Here is a 16826-nt window from a genome sequence, read left to right on the forward strand (position 1 = left end):
CGATTTGTAATATTCCGTAATTTTGCAGTTCACAATATTTCGTAATTTTACATAATATTTCGTAAGTTTTCAGACCCGCCGCAAGTTTGCGTAAGCGTAATATTTTGTAACTTTTTAAAATATTTCGAAATATTACTGTATGCAAGGCTTCGTAATTTTACGATTCGTAATATTCCGTAATTTTACTGCGTATTACTTCGCAACTTTTTAAAATATTTCGAAATTCTATGATGCGTAATGTTCCATAATTTGATGATTCGTAATATTCTGTGATTTTACACAACTTAATATTTCGTAATATTTCAAAATATTTCGATAAATAATACTTCATTTTCTGTACTATAAGTTTATATAATGTATGTTTTATTAGATATAATTTTATTAAACCATAAAAAATTACAAGTATTTATTAATATATACAGAATACATAAAAGTAAAAAAAAGAAAGAGTAGAGTAACAAATAACAATATTATTAGACGTAAAAAGAAGAGAAACAGCTATAGTAACATTAGTATTAGATATAAAGATAAAAGAAATATTGTTATTATTGTTAGTATTAAGGTAAAAAGAGTTAAAGAAACAGTAAAAGGAGTAAAAGAAACATGGATATTATTGTTAGTATTAAAGTACAAGTAAAAAGAAATAAAGGAAACGTAGATAGTATTGTTAGTATTACGACATAAAGTAACAAAGAGGTAAAAAAAAACGCGTTAATATTAAAATAATTAGTATTAATAAATAAATATTTCTATACCTGCAAAGTAATTGAATAAAAGAATAAAGAAATAAAGAGAAAGGAAAAAATAAACATGTTGTTAGTATTGTTAGTATCGTTAGTATTAAAGTACAAGTAAAAAGGAATAAAGGAAACATGGATATTATTGTTAGTATTACGATACAAAATAACAAAGAGGTAAAAAAAAATGAAAATAATTAGTATTAATAAACAAATATTTCTATACCTGCAAAGCAATAAATTATGAAATATATGTAAATATATTGTATATAATTAAAGAAATAATAGAAAGAAGAGACAAAAAAATTAAAAATATTGAACAAAAGAATAAAGAAATAAGAAACAAAAATAAATAAGACAAAAACGCGTGCATGATTAAATGATTAAATGATTAAATCACATGCAAGGATCAGCCTAATTTGATTGGCCAGAAAATACGATATCGTAAAATTACGGAAATCTGCATTTTAAAAAATCACAGAAATTGTATATGCACAATTACTAAATATTATCCCCTCGTGATAAATTAAAAATTATCAACACAAATTCAACACAAATTTAACAAATTTAACGAAATTTGGCCAAAATTAACAAATTTTTACCAGAATTATCAACACAAATTGAACACAAATTGAACACAAATTTCAGCCACGATTTATTTATGTCACACCCGTGTTGTTAAGAATTAATAACCATTTTATTTATTAAAACTATATTAATTATGGTAAAAAAAATGCTATTACGTGTGATATATATAAAAAATAATATTTATTTCCTATGCAACCCATAATTCTCTAATAAACTATTTACATACCGACCTTCCTCCTCCGTGTTATAAGAGTCAATAGAAAGTATATCATCGTCAGCTATGCCATCATTGGCCGCACCATCGCTTGCCGCACCATCGTTCGCCGCATCATCATTAGCCACACCATCGTTAGGCCTACCATCGTTAGTCACACCATCATCAGCCGCACCTGCTCTATCGTCAGCTGCTCTATCACCACCATCATCTACATCATTACCATCATGAGAATCATCGTCCGAATGTGTAAATTTATCCCTATTTTCCAACTTTTGCTAAAAATCAATAAATAAATAAATAAACTGTAATTCAAATAATTCACATTTTGCAAATTGTAAATTAAAAACTTACTAAGTTGTTGATTATCTTCGACTTCATTATACTTTCGCTCATTTGAATGTTTTGATTATTAGGATTTAAGTACGTTTCACATATGCTAATCGCATACGCTATTTGTGTTTTTGAGGGATTTTTATTTTCTTTTCGCAACTTATCAATTATCAGCGACATATATGTCGTAGGTTGCCCATCTTTAACCTTTTTAAATAGGTTGTTGTAACATCTTTTTACCTCCGCCTTACTCTTCCATTCCTGAATCTTTGACAGACTAGCCTGAGTGTTAATAGACGGTAATTTATACCCAGTCGCTTCGAAAACAGAATACATAACGTCTTTAACTCTAGACGTGAACGTCCCTCGTATGCTTCTATGTTGTTGTACTAACTATTAAAAAAAAATGTTAGTATGAAATTTAATAAAATTCATAATTGCTTTAACTTACAGTCGGGGCAATTTTTTTTTCGAAAAAAATAATCCATTGATTTTTTTTGAACTGGCGCATAAATTCCAGATTTTCATCTTTTAAATATTTTTCGGTAGCGAGTTTGTACTCGTCTTGCGAAGGATAAACAAAATTTTCAAATAAAATTTTCGACACCTTCTTAACGAGCTCCTAATCAAACGAGGTTAGCATTTCAGGTTTACATTAAATAATATTCATCTTTATTACCTTTACATACTCTGGATCTATTGTATTATTATTATTTTTGTTATTATCGTTGAGCTTTTTTCTATGCTCGAGAGACGGGTTTCGAGATTTTTTTGTCCGGTGATAAGAACTTCAAGCTTAGAAATTATCTGCGAATTGGTTCTTAATAGTTTTTCTATTGTTTTTTTATTAACTTTAACAATAAAATATAATTTAACTATATATTATATAATTTCTTTTATAAAGAATATGATACATATCATGTCATATATACCATCAACGCTATCATCAGATATTCTCACTCGCTTCTCAGCTTCGCTACCTCAGTACTACATTTTGAAAATCTTTTATTATCGTCAATTCTTCGTTTCTCGCCACGCTTTGTAGCCATTATAATAATAAATTTGAAACGAAAATATGAGAAAAATGAGGAAATATATGAGAAAAAAGAGGAAATATATGAGAAAAAGGTGAACTAGAAAATTCGAAAAGGATGAGGAAAAAGGGGGAAATACATGAATCAGAAATTCAGAAAAAGGAGGCAAGCTGTCATAAGGTAATTTCCGCCATTCTATACTAAAAAAGAAAAAAAACTTGCGAAATATTGCGAAAAATGGATGAACTAATGCGAAATATTACGAAAAATGAATGTACTAATGCAAAAATTTTGCATCGTGATATTACGAAAAAATATTGTAACACTTTCATAAGAGAACTTTAAAAAAAAACTCTCGTAAAAGCACATAGTACAATCGAAATATTAATCAAATCCAATTTATAAAAAAATAACATGTTACACATGTTGGGGCTTTTATGCATGGAAAAAAAAGTTGCAGCCAGTGAACTCATTTGGCTGATCAGATTGATAGTGATCTTGAGCGCTTATAACCTGATTATCGCATAAATTTGTGGCTGATCATCCGTCCATTATTGTAAAAGTGATTTGCCGTGTTAAGCCAATAAATTTGCGGCTGATTATCAGATGATTAGCCGATTGAATAAGCCATCCGAATTCTTACAGCCCGTTACAGCAAATTCAAAATATGCGAAACACTCAGCACTTTTGCTGTCAGATTCACTTGGCAGGTTGCCGGCAAATTGAAATAGTAAATAAAATAATAAACAATATTTATATGGTACATCATAGACTTGTTACATTTATTTTTAGATTTGCCAACCCACGAACTCGGCAAGTTCCCGACAGCAAAATTGCTGAGTGTTTCGCATATTTTAAATTTTGCTATAATGCGTAAAATTGCGAATGATTCTGCGATATTAGCCACCAGATTCTTACAGCCAGTTCCATTCATTAATGCGTAAATTTGCGTAGTCGTGTCTATTCAAATAACTCAATCAATTGTAATCCATTCAATTAATTCATTAAATTTTTACAATGAATTTGCAATATAATTTTATTAGCACACATAATCTCATATAAATTAAATAGTGAATTGATACTTTTCATCAAATTTGACACGTTAATTTAGTAACATGAGTTTCAAATGCCCCCTTTGTATGCGAATATTCAGTCAACGCTTTGCATATACTCAACACGCCCAAAAATGCTTAAAAAATGTAGAAGTAGAAGTAGAAGATGATGATGATAATAATGATAGTGAAAAATATAGCAGTGAAATGGATACAAGAAGTAATCTAAGTAGTGAATATGAAAATGATAAAGTTGAGGTAATTATGTTATTCCAGATTATTCTTTTTAAAGAAAAAGCTCAATAATTATGTTATTCCAGATTATTCTTTTTAAAGAAAAAGCTCAAATTATACTAACTCATTTTGGTTTATAATTTTAGGTGGATGATGATAATAATGTACAAAATATGTCATTTGACAGTATTGGAAGTGCAATATCAGAGATGAGCCTTGAAGATAGTAACTTTGAAAATATATTAGATTCATCTGAAGAGCCTGAAATTTTTGAAGAACCCAAAAATCTCAATACCAAAACTTGCACAGAATTTCCTAATGATGCTTATAAAGATCTAATGTTATTAGTAACGAAATATAAAATAAACAATAAAGGTGGTAATGAAATAATACGTTTTTTTAATAAACATTCAAATCTTACAGAATCACCATTACCAAAAAATATTGAACAGGGACGAGCATTTATGAATAATATGCAGTTTTCTAATTTAGAATTTAGTAAAGTTCTTATAACAAAACATAAGGATAAAGATTATTTTCTTTATTATCAAAACTTAATACAGTGCATCAAAAATATCTTAACTGTTCCTGACATAACACAAAATTTTGCGCTATCTTACGAAAACTATGAGGTAAATAGTAAATATTAGTTAATTCAATAATTTAAATAATATTTATTTTAATTTATTTATATTATTTTATAGTATAATAGAGAAAGTATTTACAGTGAACAAAACACTGGAAAATGGTGGAAAACTACGCAAGAATCCTTACCTACTGGTTCCAAATTATTATCAATTATTTTATATTCTGATGCAACAACTACAGATACATTAGGAAAAAGTCAATTGCATCCAATATATATTTTTCATTAGGCAATATCCCAATATGGCGTCATAATAAACAGGATGCAAAGCAACTTTTGGGATATTTACCAATTTTAGAAGCTGCAAATAAAGATCTGGTTCGTGATACCTTTCATAAATCTTTACGTCATTTACTAGAACCAATTATTTTATTAAAAGATGGTATAGACCTTTTTATAAATAATGAAAATACCTGGTTTTATCCTAGAGTTTCAACTATTATTGCAGATTGGCCAGAAGCTGCAAGTTTTTGTTTAGTTTATAAATCCTCCAATTCAAGCCTTCCATGTCACTCCTGTTTAATTAAAAGGGACAATCTTGCAAATATAAACTTATCGGTTAATGATGTAATACTAAGAACTCATGATGAAATGCGTAAATATTTTGAAAATGATACACAAAAATCTGTTTGCATAGAATCTGTACCTAATTTTTTTTGGGATTTGCTGTAAGTATGCAAAAGTAGAAATAATTATAATAACATATATATATATTAATTATAAATATTTATATTATCAAGGAATATAAATATCTACTTGGCTACTGTTCCTGACAGAATGCATCATTTAGATTTGGGTTTATTTCGTTATCAAATTATCTTCACGTGCGATATCTTAAAATTGCAACATGTTAATGGTAATAAATTAGTTGAAGAAGTAGATCGCCGTCTAGCAGCAATTCCACGTTTTCCCGCCATTAAAATTTTTTCCAATGGACTGCAGTCAATTGCAAGATTAACTGCTAATGAATATCGAAGTTTGATGAAAGTCATGATATTTGTTATTGATAATTTATATGATGAAAATAATAACGAAGTAGATAATTTTGTAAATAATGATGATCTTGTGAAATTGTACGAATATTGGAATGAAATGTATATTTTAAGTAGATATGAAGAATTTAGTGAAAGTGACTTGGAGAAATTTAATGTATGTATTAAAATTTTAGTAAAATCAAAAATTTAAATTAAATAAATTAAATTAACATTTAAATTTTAGGATGCAATACATAGATGGGCGCGGATGTTTGTCAAGGCTTTTAAATTTGTTTCTCCTTTCAATTTGAAGTTGCCTAAATTGCATTCATGGGTTTATCACATTATTGACTCAATACGATCTTATGGCGCAATAAATGGCTATACCACAGAAACTTACGAAAGTCTCCACAAATATTTCGTTAAAATACCTACCGAATTAGCAATAAAAAAGATGTCGAACCTTAGCTTTTACGAACTGTAAGTATTTGGAAATTTATTTATTGTATATATTTATTATATAACTTAAGATGGAAATTAAATTAATAGATAAAATGTCAAGCAATATCTATTAGAATGTCTCAACATTCAGTGAATCCGGCAAAAACACCTCGCACTTGTAAATTTTCTGCAAGACTCTTTGATTTCTCTTTACAAGATGCAAATACATTTTTTAATGAAAAAAAAGATTCCGTAGACAATAAAATGCAGACCGGTTTTGCTAGATTTATAAGTTGTCTGGATTCATATCTAGATTTACTTGATGGGTTCACAATTATTGGTGAAACCTGAATAAACATATACGGATCGGTAACACTGGAAAATGGTGCCATAATGCGTGCCACAAACAGGTATCATAATAAAGTATGGTTTAGCGATATAGCTATTTCAATGGATTCTGAAGAATCAAATGATTATATATCAGACAAAGGACTTTGTTATGGACAGGTATTTTTCCAATTTATGTAATAATTTATTATAAAGTATTAATAAATATTTATTATTTATAGGCCTTATTGTTAGCAGAAGTATTAACAGACCCACCGCTAAATCTCGCATTAATTCAATGGTACGATTTTAAATCTAAAAGGAACCTATATTTATATGGATGTCCCCACTTAAAATTGATAGAATTATATAACTTTGTAGCTATAGAGTCTATACATGGTGTCGTTCACATAGTACCCCGATTTGATAAACAAAATGAATATTTCGTAAATAAATATATTTTTTAGTCACTTGATATAGGAGTTTTGATTTATTTTAATAAAATTATATCCTTAAAGAATTTATGGTCACGTTTCCCATATCATAAATAAAATGCAGATTTATTTATTTAATTATTAACAACACGGGTGTGACATAAATAAATCGTGACTGAAATTTGTGTTCAATTTGTGTTCAATTTGTGTTGATAATTCTGGTAAAAAATTATTAATTTTGGCCAAATTTCGTTAAATTTGTTAAATTTGTGTTGAGTTTGTGTTGAATTTGTGTTGCGTAATTTTTTATTTATCACAAGGGGATGATATTTAGTAATTGCATGTACGACGTACAAGATTTTTTTTATGATTTTTTTAAGAAATGTACGCAAAATATTTAATCAGAATATAATTGTTTTATTTTTAAATATGATATATTGATGATTTTTTTTTTAAAAAAAAAAATTGATTTTTTTAAAATTCAATAGAATATGCTAATAATAAATTGGTTTATTTTTAAATATAATATATTGATATTTATATTTAAATAACCAAAACATGTACATGATTTTTAATTATTTTTAATTGAAATCAAACTAAGATTTTTTTTTTAAAAAAATTAAAATAAATTAAGTGATTTATATTTATATTTAGAATCATGATATTTATATTTAGATAATCCATATCCGCATGAGATTTAATTAATATGTTTAATGATGAAAAGTCTAATAAATTAAATTTTAATTGAAACGAGAAATAAAATCAAACCAAAGAGGTATTGTTCAAATTTTATTTAAAGTGACATTTTACGACTTTCTTTCAAATTTTTACTCATCCCAAAATCAAATTATAAAAATCAAATCTAATCTAATAATGCCTCGCCACACACGTCGTCGTTCCCACTATAACATCCATTGGAACTGGGCTATAATAGACGAACTTGTTGACATACGCCGAGACAGAAACCGCGCCTACCACAATATTAATGGTAGAAGCCGCCAAGATTTTTGGGACTCTATTGCCAATAGGTTCATATGACTAATATCTATAATTTCTTTAAGAAAGAATTTAAATTCAAATTAACCAATCCATTTAATTGAATCAGAATAAATAGAATATTTCGAACGAGGGTTTCCGGGCAACAGTGCAGCCAAAAGTGGAGGAACCTCGTCAGGGATTACTATGTAAGTAAATAAATAAAATTACATTCATATAAATTAAATGTATTTACCGAATATTCAAACTGATTTTGATATTTAGAACTATGTCCTTTATCGTAATGGTAACCCTGGGCGGCGGCTGTGGACGCGTACCGGTACAAGATATTATTGCGAATTTAGAACGAGATTTTGGGAGAGGCCGGGTAATTATACTATAATAAAATTTATAATTAATATTTACGTTCATGTTTTAAATTTGATAAATTTGATCAATTTTAGTCACGCGTGATGATCGTAGGGCAAGAAGAAACTTACCTACGTATCGTAGAAGAAGATAATTATTTTTATTTTTTTATTATTTATTAAGTGAGTAGCTAGGCCCAGTCCGTACCAAATATCGGCTGGAGACTCACGTTTTTTTTGGACTGTGACTGATACTGACGTTCACGCTGTACAGCCTGGGTACTATTTTATAAAATAGTAGCGAACAAGTATCAAATGTGTATTTTTTTTATTAAGTTATAATAAAAATTAGAATTTACTTTAATTTTTAACATAAAAATTGTAAATAATAAAAAATTCGTAAATAAAAATAAATTTGCTTTCCCAAACTTAAAAAAAAAGGTGTTTATATAAAAGAAAAGGTGTTTATATTATTTTTGATTATTCAATAGTATCACATGCCCCTTGTATACGTTCTACTGCATATGCAGTTTACAATCTCGTAAATTTTCGAAATATTTCAACCGTAATATTACGCAGGTTTACAGTTTCGTAAATTTTCGAAATATTTTAACCGTAATATTACGCAGGTTTACAGTTTCGTAAATTTTTGAAATATTTCAACCATAATATTACATAAGTTTACAGTTTCGTAAATTTTCGAAATATTTTAACCGTAATATTACGCAGGTTTACAGTTTCGTAAATTTTCGAAATATATTAACCGTAATATTACGCAGGTTTACAGTTTCATAAATTTTCGAAATATTTCAACCGTAATATTACGCAGGTTTACAGTTTCATAAATTTTCGAAATATTTCAACCGTAATATTACGCAGATTTACAGTTTCGTAAATTTGCAGAATATTTTGACCGTAATATTGCGTAAATCTTATGATATTGAAAACTTACGTAATATTTTAACCGTAATATCACATAAATCTTACGAAATTGTAAACTTACGTAATATTTTGAAATTTTTTGAAATATTATGCCATAAACTTTCGTAAACTTACAAAATCGTAAACTTACGCAATTTTTCGCGCTATAAAATTTCCTGATGTAATTCGCATAAAACCTTAGATTGGAATTGGAGTTGCCAAGTATTCTCTAATTTTACTTTCAATATCTTCAGGTTTATATCGAATTTCTTTTCATACATTATTACATTCTGCACATAAACTAACATTTGGGTATGTAGAGGATCCCAGACATCACATATATAACTCATAACTGATCTGTATGAATTTAGCACTTTTTGCTCCTGCTAAAATAGACCTAATTTGCTAAAAATCAAATTATTACATTTTAAATCTATACTAATTTGCTAAAACTCAAAATATGAGTGTAACTTTTTAGCAAATTGGCTTAAATTTCAAAAAAAATCACGTTTTTTGTGATTATCTCAACATCCAGTAGTCCAATTTATGCGAACTTTTTTTTGTTTTGTAGCCCTCATCGAGCTCTACAAATTAAAAAAAATTCGCATAAATTGGATCACTGGATGCCGAGATAATCGCAAAAAACTGAAAATAAAAAAAATATTGTGAAACTAACATCGGGAAATTTTTTGGGGAGCAGATCTGCGCAGATTTTCAGAAATTATATCTGCGCAGATCTTATACCCTGGCGCAAAACATTAAAGGAAAAATCCAATAAAAAACTGCGCAGATTTTAAAAATAACAAAGTTCTGCGCAGATTTTTAAATAAAAAACCTTCGAAATACCTCAGCAATTTTTTTCGGTAAAAATCTGCATCACAATAATACAAATTAATTTATTGCATTAATTACTAATTTATTTATATAATCAAAATTACTTTTTTATTATTATTATATATTAACAAGTTTACAAATACAATTGAAATCTATTACTAGTCATTGCTATTTATCATCTCTTTACTGCACATTTACATGTTGTTAATGGTTTGGATATTGTTCCAGTTGGTTCGATTCCAACAAACAATAAAATAAAATAGAAAATCAGAGATGTTTGTTAGAAATAAGAAAATCATTTCAAAGTTATTACTTTCGAAATGTTTGACACAAAATCTCAGGATCTAAAAAATAAAGTAAAATGAACGTTAGTAGAACGTTCGTTAAAGAAGAATAAAAAAAAAAAATTATAAAGAATTTTGAAGATATACCTTCAAATTCTTTCGTCCAGGAGCCAGAGAAAAAAACCCAACAGAAAAAAACAACTGAAATGTTAGTAAACGTTTTGCAAATTAAAAAACATGAAAGAATTTTGAAGGAATTTTACCTTCGAAATTCCATCCAGAAGCCGTAAACCTGCAAAAAGTAAAAAAAAAAGACAAACGAAACGTTAGTAAATGTTTCGTTAAACATTAAAAAAAATTAATTTTGAAGGTAAATACCTTCGAAATCCTGAAAAAATCTCCAAGTCTGGTTCGTTTAAAGAAGCCCAGCGTCCCTATATAAAGAAGAAAGAATGTTAGAAACGTTCTTTGAAAAAAAAAAATTTTAAAGTTTCACAACAAGAGTTGCGAAACTTACCATTTACCCATTTTGGGAACCTTGGAGTACCGAAACTTACAACAAAAAAGAAAAACGAAACGTTAGCTAACGTTTCGTTTAAATAAAAACAAAAAAAAACAGAATTTCGAAGGTTACCTTAGAAATTCTGTTCAGGAGCGTCCAGAGAGCCGTGTTCCTACAAAATACAAAAACGAACGTTAGAAAATGCTTTGTTAAGTATAATTATTAAAAAAAATTTTTTTCGAAGATTTCACCTTTGATATGGGAGACCGAACTCATTTTCGGTTTCCTTTACCTAAAAAAATAAAATACGAACGTTAGTTAACGTTTGTTTAAATAAAAAATAAAAAAAAATTTCGAAGGTTTTACCTTCGATATGGGAGCCTGGAATTCGTTTTTGGATTCCCTTGCCTAAAAAAAAGGAAATACGAACGTTAGTTACGTTCGTTAATAAATTAAATAAAAAAAAATTTTTTTTACGAAGATTTTACCTTCGTATGGGAAAACCTTCGTATGGGAGTCCAAGTTTTCAGCTTCCTTTATTTAAAAAAAAGGAAATACGAATGTTAGTTACGTTCGTCAATAAATAAAAAAGAAAAAAAATTTTCAAAGGTTTTACCTTCGATATGGGAGTCCGGAACTCGTTTTTGGATTCCCTTGTCTAAAAAAAAAGAAACACGAACGTTAGTTAACGTTCGTTAATAAAAATATTAAAAAAATAAAATTTTCGAAGGGTTTTACCTTCAATATAGGAGTCCGGAACTCAGTTTCGGATTTCCTTGCCTAAAAAAAAAAGACAAAACATTTGTTAACATTTTGCTAAATAAAAATATTAAAAAAATTAATTTTTTTGAAGGGTCTTACCTTCGATATGGGAGTCCAGAACTTGTTTCGGATTCCTTTGCCTAAAAAAAAAGAGACGAACATTAGAAACGTTTCATCAATAAATTAATTAAAAAAAAATCAATTTTCGAAGGTTTGTTTTACCTTCGATATGGAAGTCCAAAACTTGTTTCGGCTTCCTTTACCTGAAAAAAAAGAAACGAAATGTTATAAACAGAACGTTTCGTTAATAAATTAATTAAAAGAAATAATTTGAAAGTTTTACCTTCAAACAGAACTTTCAAATGGATCCGAAACATACCTTCAGCATTCTGGACCTATAAAATACAAAAACGAACGTAACTAACGCTCGTTAAAGTTAAATTATAAAAAAAAAAATATTTTGAAGATTTTTACCTTCGAAATAAACGTCCAGAGCTATTCTTCGGCGTCCAGGACTTATAAATATAAAAATGAACATTAATTAACATTTGTTAAATAAAAATATAAAAAAAAATTCGAAGGTAAAACCTTTACCTTCGAAATAAGAGTCCAGAGCTGTTCTTCAACGCCCAGGACCTAAAAACATGAAAAACGAACATTAATTAACGTTCGTTAAAATAAAATTAAAAAATATTTCGATGGTAAACTTTACCTTCAAAATAAACGTTCGGAGTCATTCTTTAGCGTCCAGGACCTATAAAATGTAAAAACAAACGTTAATTAACGTTCGTTAAAATAAAATTTAAAAAAATATTTCAAAGGTAAACTTTACCTTCGAAATAAACATCTGGAGCCGTTCTTCGGTGCCCAGGACCTAAAAACATGAAAAACGAACGTTAATTAACGTTTGTTAAAATAAAATTGAAAAAAATATTTCGAAGGTAAACTTTACCTTTGAAATAAACGTCCAGAGCCGTTCTTTGGCGTCCAGGACCTATAAAATGTAAAAACGAACGTTAGTGACGTTCGTTAAACAAAAATATAAAAAAAATTTCGAAGGTAAAGGTTTTACCTTCGAAATAAGAGTCCGGAGCCATTCTTTGGCGTCCAGGACAAGAAAATAATAAATCGAACGTTGGACAACGTCCGGTATATAAAAAATATTAGTTTCGAAGTTTTACCTTCGAAATAGAGTCTGGAACTGGTACTTTCAGCGCTCTGGACTTACAAAAAAAAAAATAAAACGAACTTTAGCTAATGTTTCGTTAAATTTTTTTTTTTAAAAAAAAAATTTCTCTGATAAGTTTCAAAGCTTAAAAAACTATAATAGAAATATTTTTTCTTTGGAATCTTTAACAGATTATTTCCTAAAAGGTGTTGTAGAAAAAATTATTTCACTTCTTTAGTAATAAGTGTTGTAGAAAAAATTATTTTTTTAAAGTCTTGTAAAGTTTTTTTTTTTAAAGAGTATTGTAAAAAAAATTAAATCAAGTTAGAGTTAATCAAAGTTTAAATATTAAATCAATGATGAAATTGCAGATCGAACTGATATTTTAATGAAAAAAAAGCAAAAATCTGCAAAATTGCAGATTTCTGCATAAATTTCACATAAAAAAAAGCAGAAATCTGCAAAATCGCAGATTACTGCAGAAATTCATACATAAAAAATCGGAAACTTGCAAAATTGCAGATTATTGCATAACTTTGTAAAAAATAAAAAGCAGAAATCTGCAAAATCGCAGACTTCTGCATAAATTCACAAAAAAAATGCGGAGATCTGCTAATTTTACAGATCTCTGCAGTTCTGCATCTTAAAAATTTTCTGATGAATCAGATGGTTTTTAGCCTGCATTATGCTTAATTTTGGCCAAAATATAACCCGGAACCCGAAACTAATATTTTTAAAAATATTATCAATAAAAGTTAAAAAAAAAAGGATAAGTTAAATTCAAAAAAAAGTACCAATTTGTTCAAATATAAAATATGACTTTGTAAAATCAACACAATTTGCTAAAACTCATAATTATGACTATTAATTAATTTTCAATCAATTTAATCAATTTGCTCTATCTAAAATTATGAGTTTAACCTAATTTTGATTGAATTTGCTAAAACTCAAATGTGAGTTATATATTTGATGTCTGGGGTCCTGTATGTAGGGTTTCTTGTATTTACCATACGATGTAATAACCAGAAATATAATAGATAAATGACGCAGTAGATCCTGTGGCGCAGTAAGTCACATGATATGGTTACACAAGAAGAAATAGTTGGGAATACAAAGTCACGTGACAAGTCACATGGCGCAGTAAGTGATGGATAAATATTTAGCCGATGGATAAATAATTAGCCAATAAAATTATATTTATAGTTTAGTTTAGTATAACGAGATAGTCATATGATAATAGATCTTCAAATTTTATTAGAAATATTAGAAATATTAGAAATATTTTTCTTAAAAATGTATAAATACAAGTGAATTTCGATAGGAAATTCGGCAGTTCAATTTTTGGAAAAATAAAATTTTTAGTTCGCCTTTAATAAAAACTAACACATTCTTTTTGCCTTTTTCTTATGAGTAAAAAGTGCCACATTAATTATTTTATTTTAATTAATGGTTTATCAAAAATATAAAGAAACTATCGTAATTTAAAATTTCGGTAAGAAATAATGTTTTGTAATTTTTGTAACTAATTTTTATTTTAAACCAAGCATAGATGTTATACGAACTCAACACGTCGGTGGCAACATACGATATTTTATTTTAATATCCTATGGGCGGTGTGTCACATTTTTGGTGCATGCTCGCGAGAAAATAAAAGATTGTTGTCTTCATACAAGATCTAAATGAGAAATAAAAGAAAAGTATATGAGAAAATGAAAGAAAAATTTGTGAAATTAATAAGAAAGGAAGGATGATATGAGAAATCATCAAAGAAATATAAGAAAGGAAGGATGATATGGGAAATCATCAAAGAAATATAAGAAAGGAAGGATGATATGAGAAATCATCAAAGAAATATAGGAAAGGAAGGATGATATGAGAAATCATCAAAGAAATGATAAGATAAGGAAGACTTATCTGAAATATGAGAAAATGTTACTATATATGAAAAAGGATATAGTAAAAGAAAATATATAAGAAAAATTAAAATATTATTGAATGATATACGAGAAATAAGAGAAAGTAATATTATGAAAAAGGAATATTACAGAATATATGAGAAATGAAAATATATGATATATTGAAAAAGTATATATCGAAAAGATGAATGAAATATTCAAGATAATAATGAAAAGATTTAAAAATTGAATGAAAATAAAAATTTATAATGAGAATGAATTTTGTGAATAATAAAAGTTAATAAATGATTGAAAAATTTGAAAAATATTATAAGAAAAGAAAAGTTATTAGTGACAAACCCGTAAACTACTATACTTCTATGAAGAAGGTAAAGGCAAGCCCGGTAAACAGGGCGGACATCCTTATATCACCTTGCCGATCATTTGCCGATCTTATAGTAAATTGGGTGATATCAGACTTTAAAGCTTCGGCCAAAGTCACAGAAGTTTGGCCGAAACTTGAAACTTTTATGGGTCATAGTTTAACTGATTTAAAATCAATGGCCGAAGTAATCATTCCTAATTTTAGGTAATCAAGAAGTTATGGCTAAATTTATACTTGCAATTATATTTGTTATAATCTATATAATAAATAGAAATTTTCAAAATGCAATTTCTCAATCAATTTAGTGTAAAAATTTTATGAAATTACTATCAAAATGTTTGTCTTGACGAGATGAATCTAAAAAACTAACAAAAATTAAATTTTAATCACTGGTTGTCACAATATCATTAAAATAATTTAATTTTCTAATTATTATTAAAATTCAGCCCATTTTTGGGTTTTAGTTAATTTTTGGATTTGAAAACATTAATTTTCGGACTTTGGATGAATTTTGATAACAAATAAAATTTATATAGTTAAATTTGCAAAAAAATGGTATTTTTTATGTGATAATATTAAAATAGATGATCGGCAAAATGATCAGCAATAATGTGATAATATGAGGATGTCCGCCCTGTTAGCCCGGTATAGGTTACTAAACGAAAGAGAAAATTAAAGGATATTGTAAATATGAGAAATATTGAAATGTTATTATTTAATATATGGGAAATAATTTTATTACAATAAAAGAATGATATGAAAGATTGTAAAAGATAATAATGAATTATATGAAATAAAATGATGTAATAATGATGTAGTAAAAGAAATATATAGCTGCCCCTTGGGCAGGGGCGACTGATTAATAAAAATATAAATGAATAAGAAAATAATAAAAGAAATAGTTGTGTCACCAGGGGCGTTATGTCAACAGAAATTTTAGTATGTTGATCGCTTAAAAATCCGTGGCTATCCAATTATAATAAAAAAATATTAATGAATTATAAAATGAAATGCGAGAAATGAAATAATATGAAATAGATTTGAAATAAATATTTTGGAAGTTAATATAAGAAAAAGATTAAAAATTACTAAAAGTTTAATGTTGTGTATAGAACTGGGAAGACCCAGTATAAATAAGCCTTTGTTAGTGATCATATTAGTCTGACACTGGGCGGCCCCAGTTATAAACAATCCCTAGCTTTGATCACAGTTTATTTGCGCAAGATATGGAAATTTTATAAATAAAATCACGATTATAGATTATAGATTATATTATAGAATGTATAGAGAAATTATAGAATCAAAGCTGGAACTTTGAAAATATTAGAATTTAAATTGTACTTTAAAGAAGTAAAAGATAAAATAGTAATTTAAATGATGTTAAGTTAATGATAAAATATAAATAAAAGTGAAATTATGAAATATTTAAATAAATAAAAATGTCCAATATATACGATGAATTAGAAGAGATTAAAAGAAGACATGAAATAGAAGAACATAATGAATTAAGAGAAGAGTATCAAGTAGATCCTTCATGCCTAAAATGTTATAGTACTGATGAAATAGAGATAGGAGATTGGTTTAAAAGATTTTGGAAGATTTTTCAAAAAGTAATATTAGAAGCAATGAGTTATAATAGAAATACATATGTAAAATTAATGGAGTACATAATATTAACAAGAAAAGATGGAGAAGAAAGTTATCCATCTAGTAAAAAG

General features: G+C 27.4%; 3 protein-coding genes across 3 annotated transcripts; 1 reads left to right on the forward strand and 2 right to left on the reverse strand.

The window, feature by feature from the left end:
* Window positions 1-1505: 1505 nt before the first annotated feature.
* OCT59_026836 (uncharacterized protein) lies at window positions 1506-2921 on the reverse strand (the record flags this gene model as incomplete). The annotated part of the gene is made up of 5 exons (XM_066143483.1): window positions 1506-1817; window positions 1894-2265; window positions 2324-2494; window positions 2562-2568; window positions 2833-2921. 5 exons carry the CDS (start codon window positions 2919-2921, stop codon window positions 1506-1508), a joined length of 951 nt encoding a protein of 316 aa, XP_065992998.1.
* Window positions 2922-6646: 3725 nt separating this feature from the next.
* Window positions 6647-7007, forward strand: OCT59_026837 (uncharacterized protein; the record flags this gene model as incomplete). The annotated part of the gene is made up of 3 exons (XM_066143484.1): window positions 6647-6760; window positions 6823-6881; window positions 6962-7007. 3 exons carry the CDS (start codon window positions 6647-6649, stop codon window positions 7005-7007), a joined length of 219 nt encoding a protein of 72 aa, XP_065992999.1.
* A 3414-nt stretch (window positions 7008-10421) lies between these two features.
* Window positions 10422-12037, reverse strand: OCT59_026838 (uncharacterized protein; the record flags this gene model as incomplete). The annotated part of the gene is made up of 11 exons (XM_066143485.1): window positions 10422-10456; window positions 10660-10688; window positions 10775-10830; window positions 10921-10948; window positions 11150-11190; window positions 11265-11306; window positions 11387-11432; window positions 11515-11556; window positions 11760-11800; window positions 11883-11923; window positions 12004-12037. The coding sequence occupies 11 exons, from the start codon at window positions 12035-12037 to the stop codon at window positions 10422-10424; spliced, it is 435 nt and encodes a 144-aa protein (XP_065993000.1).
* Between the last annotated feature and the right edge of the window lie 4789 nt (window positions 12038-16826).

The sequence above is a fragment of the Rhizophagus irregularis genome, chromosome 6 (assembly GCF_026210795.1).
Source record: "Rhizophagus irregularis chromosome 6, complete sequence".
In the NCBI taxonomy this organism is placed as follows: Eukaryota; Fungi; Glomeromycota; class Glomeromycetes; order Glomerales; family Glomeraceae; genus Rhizophagus; species Rhizophagus irregularis.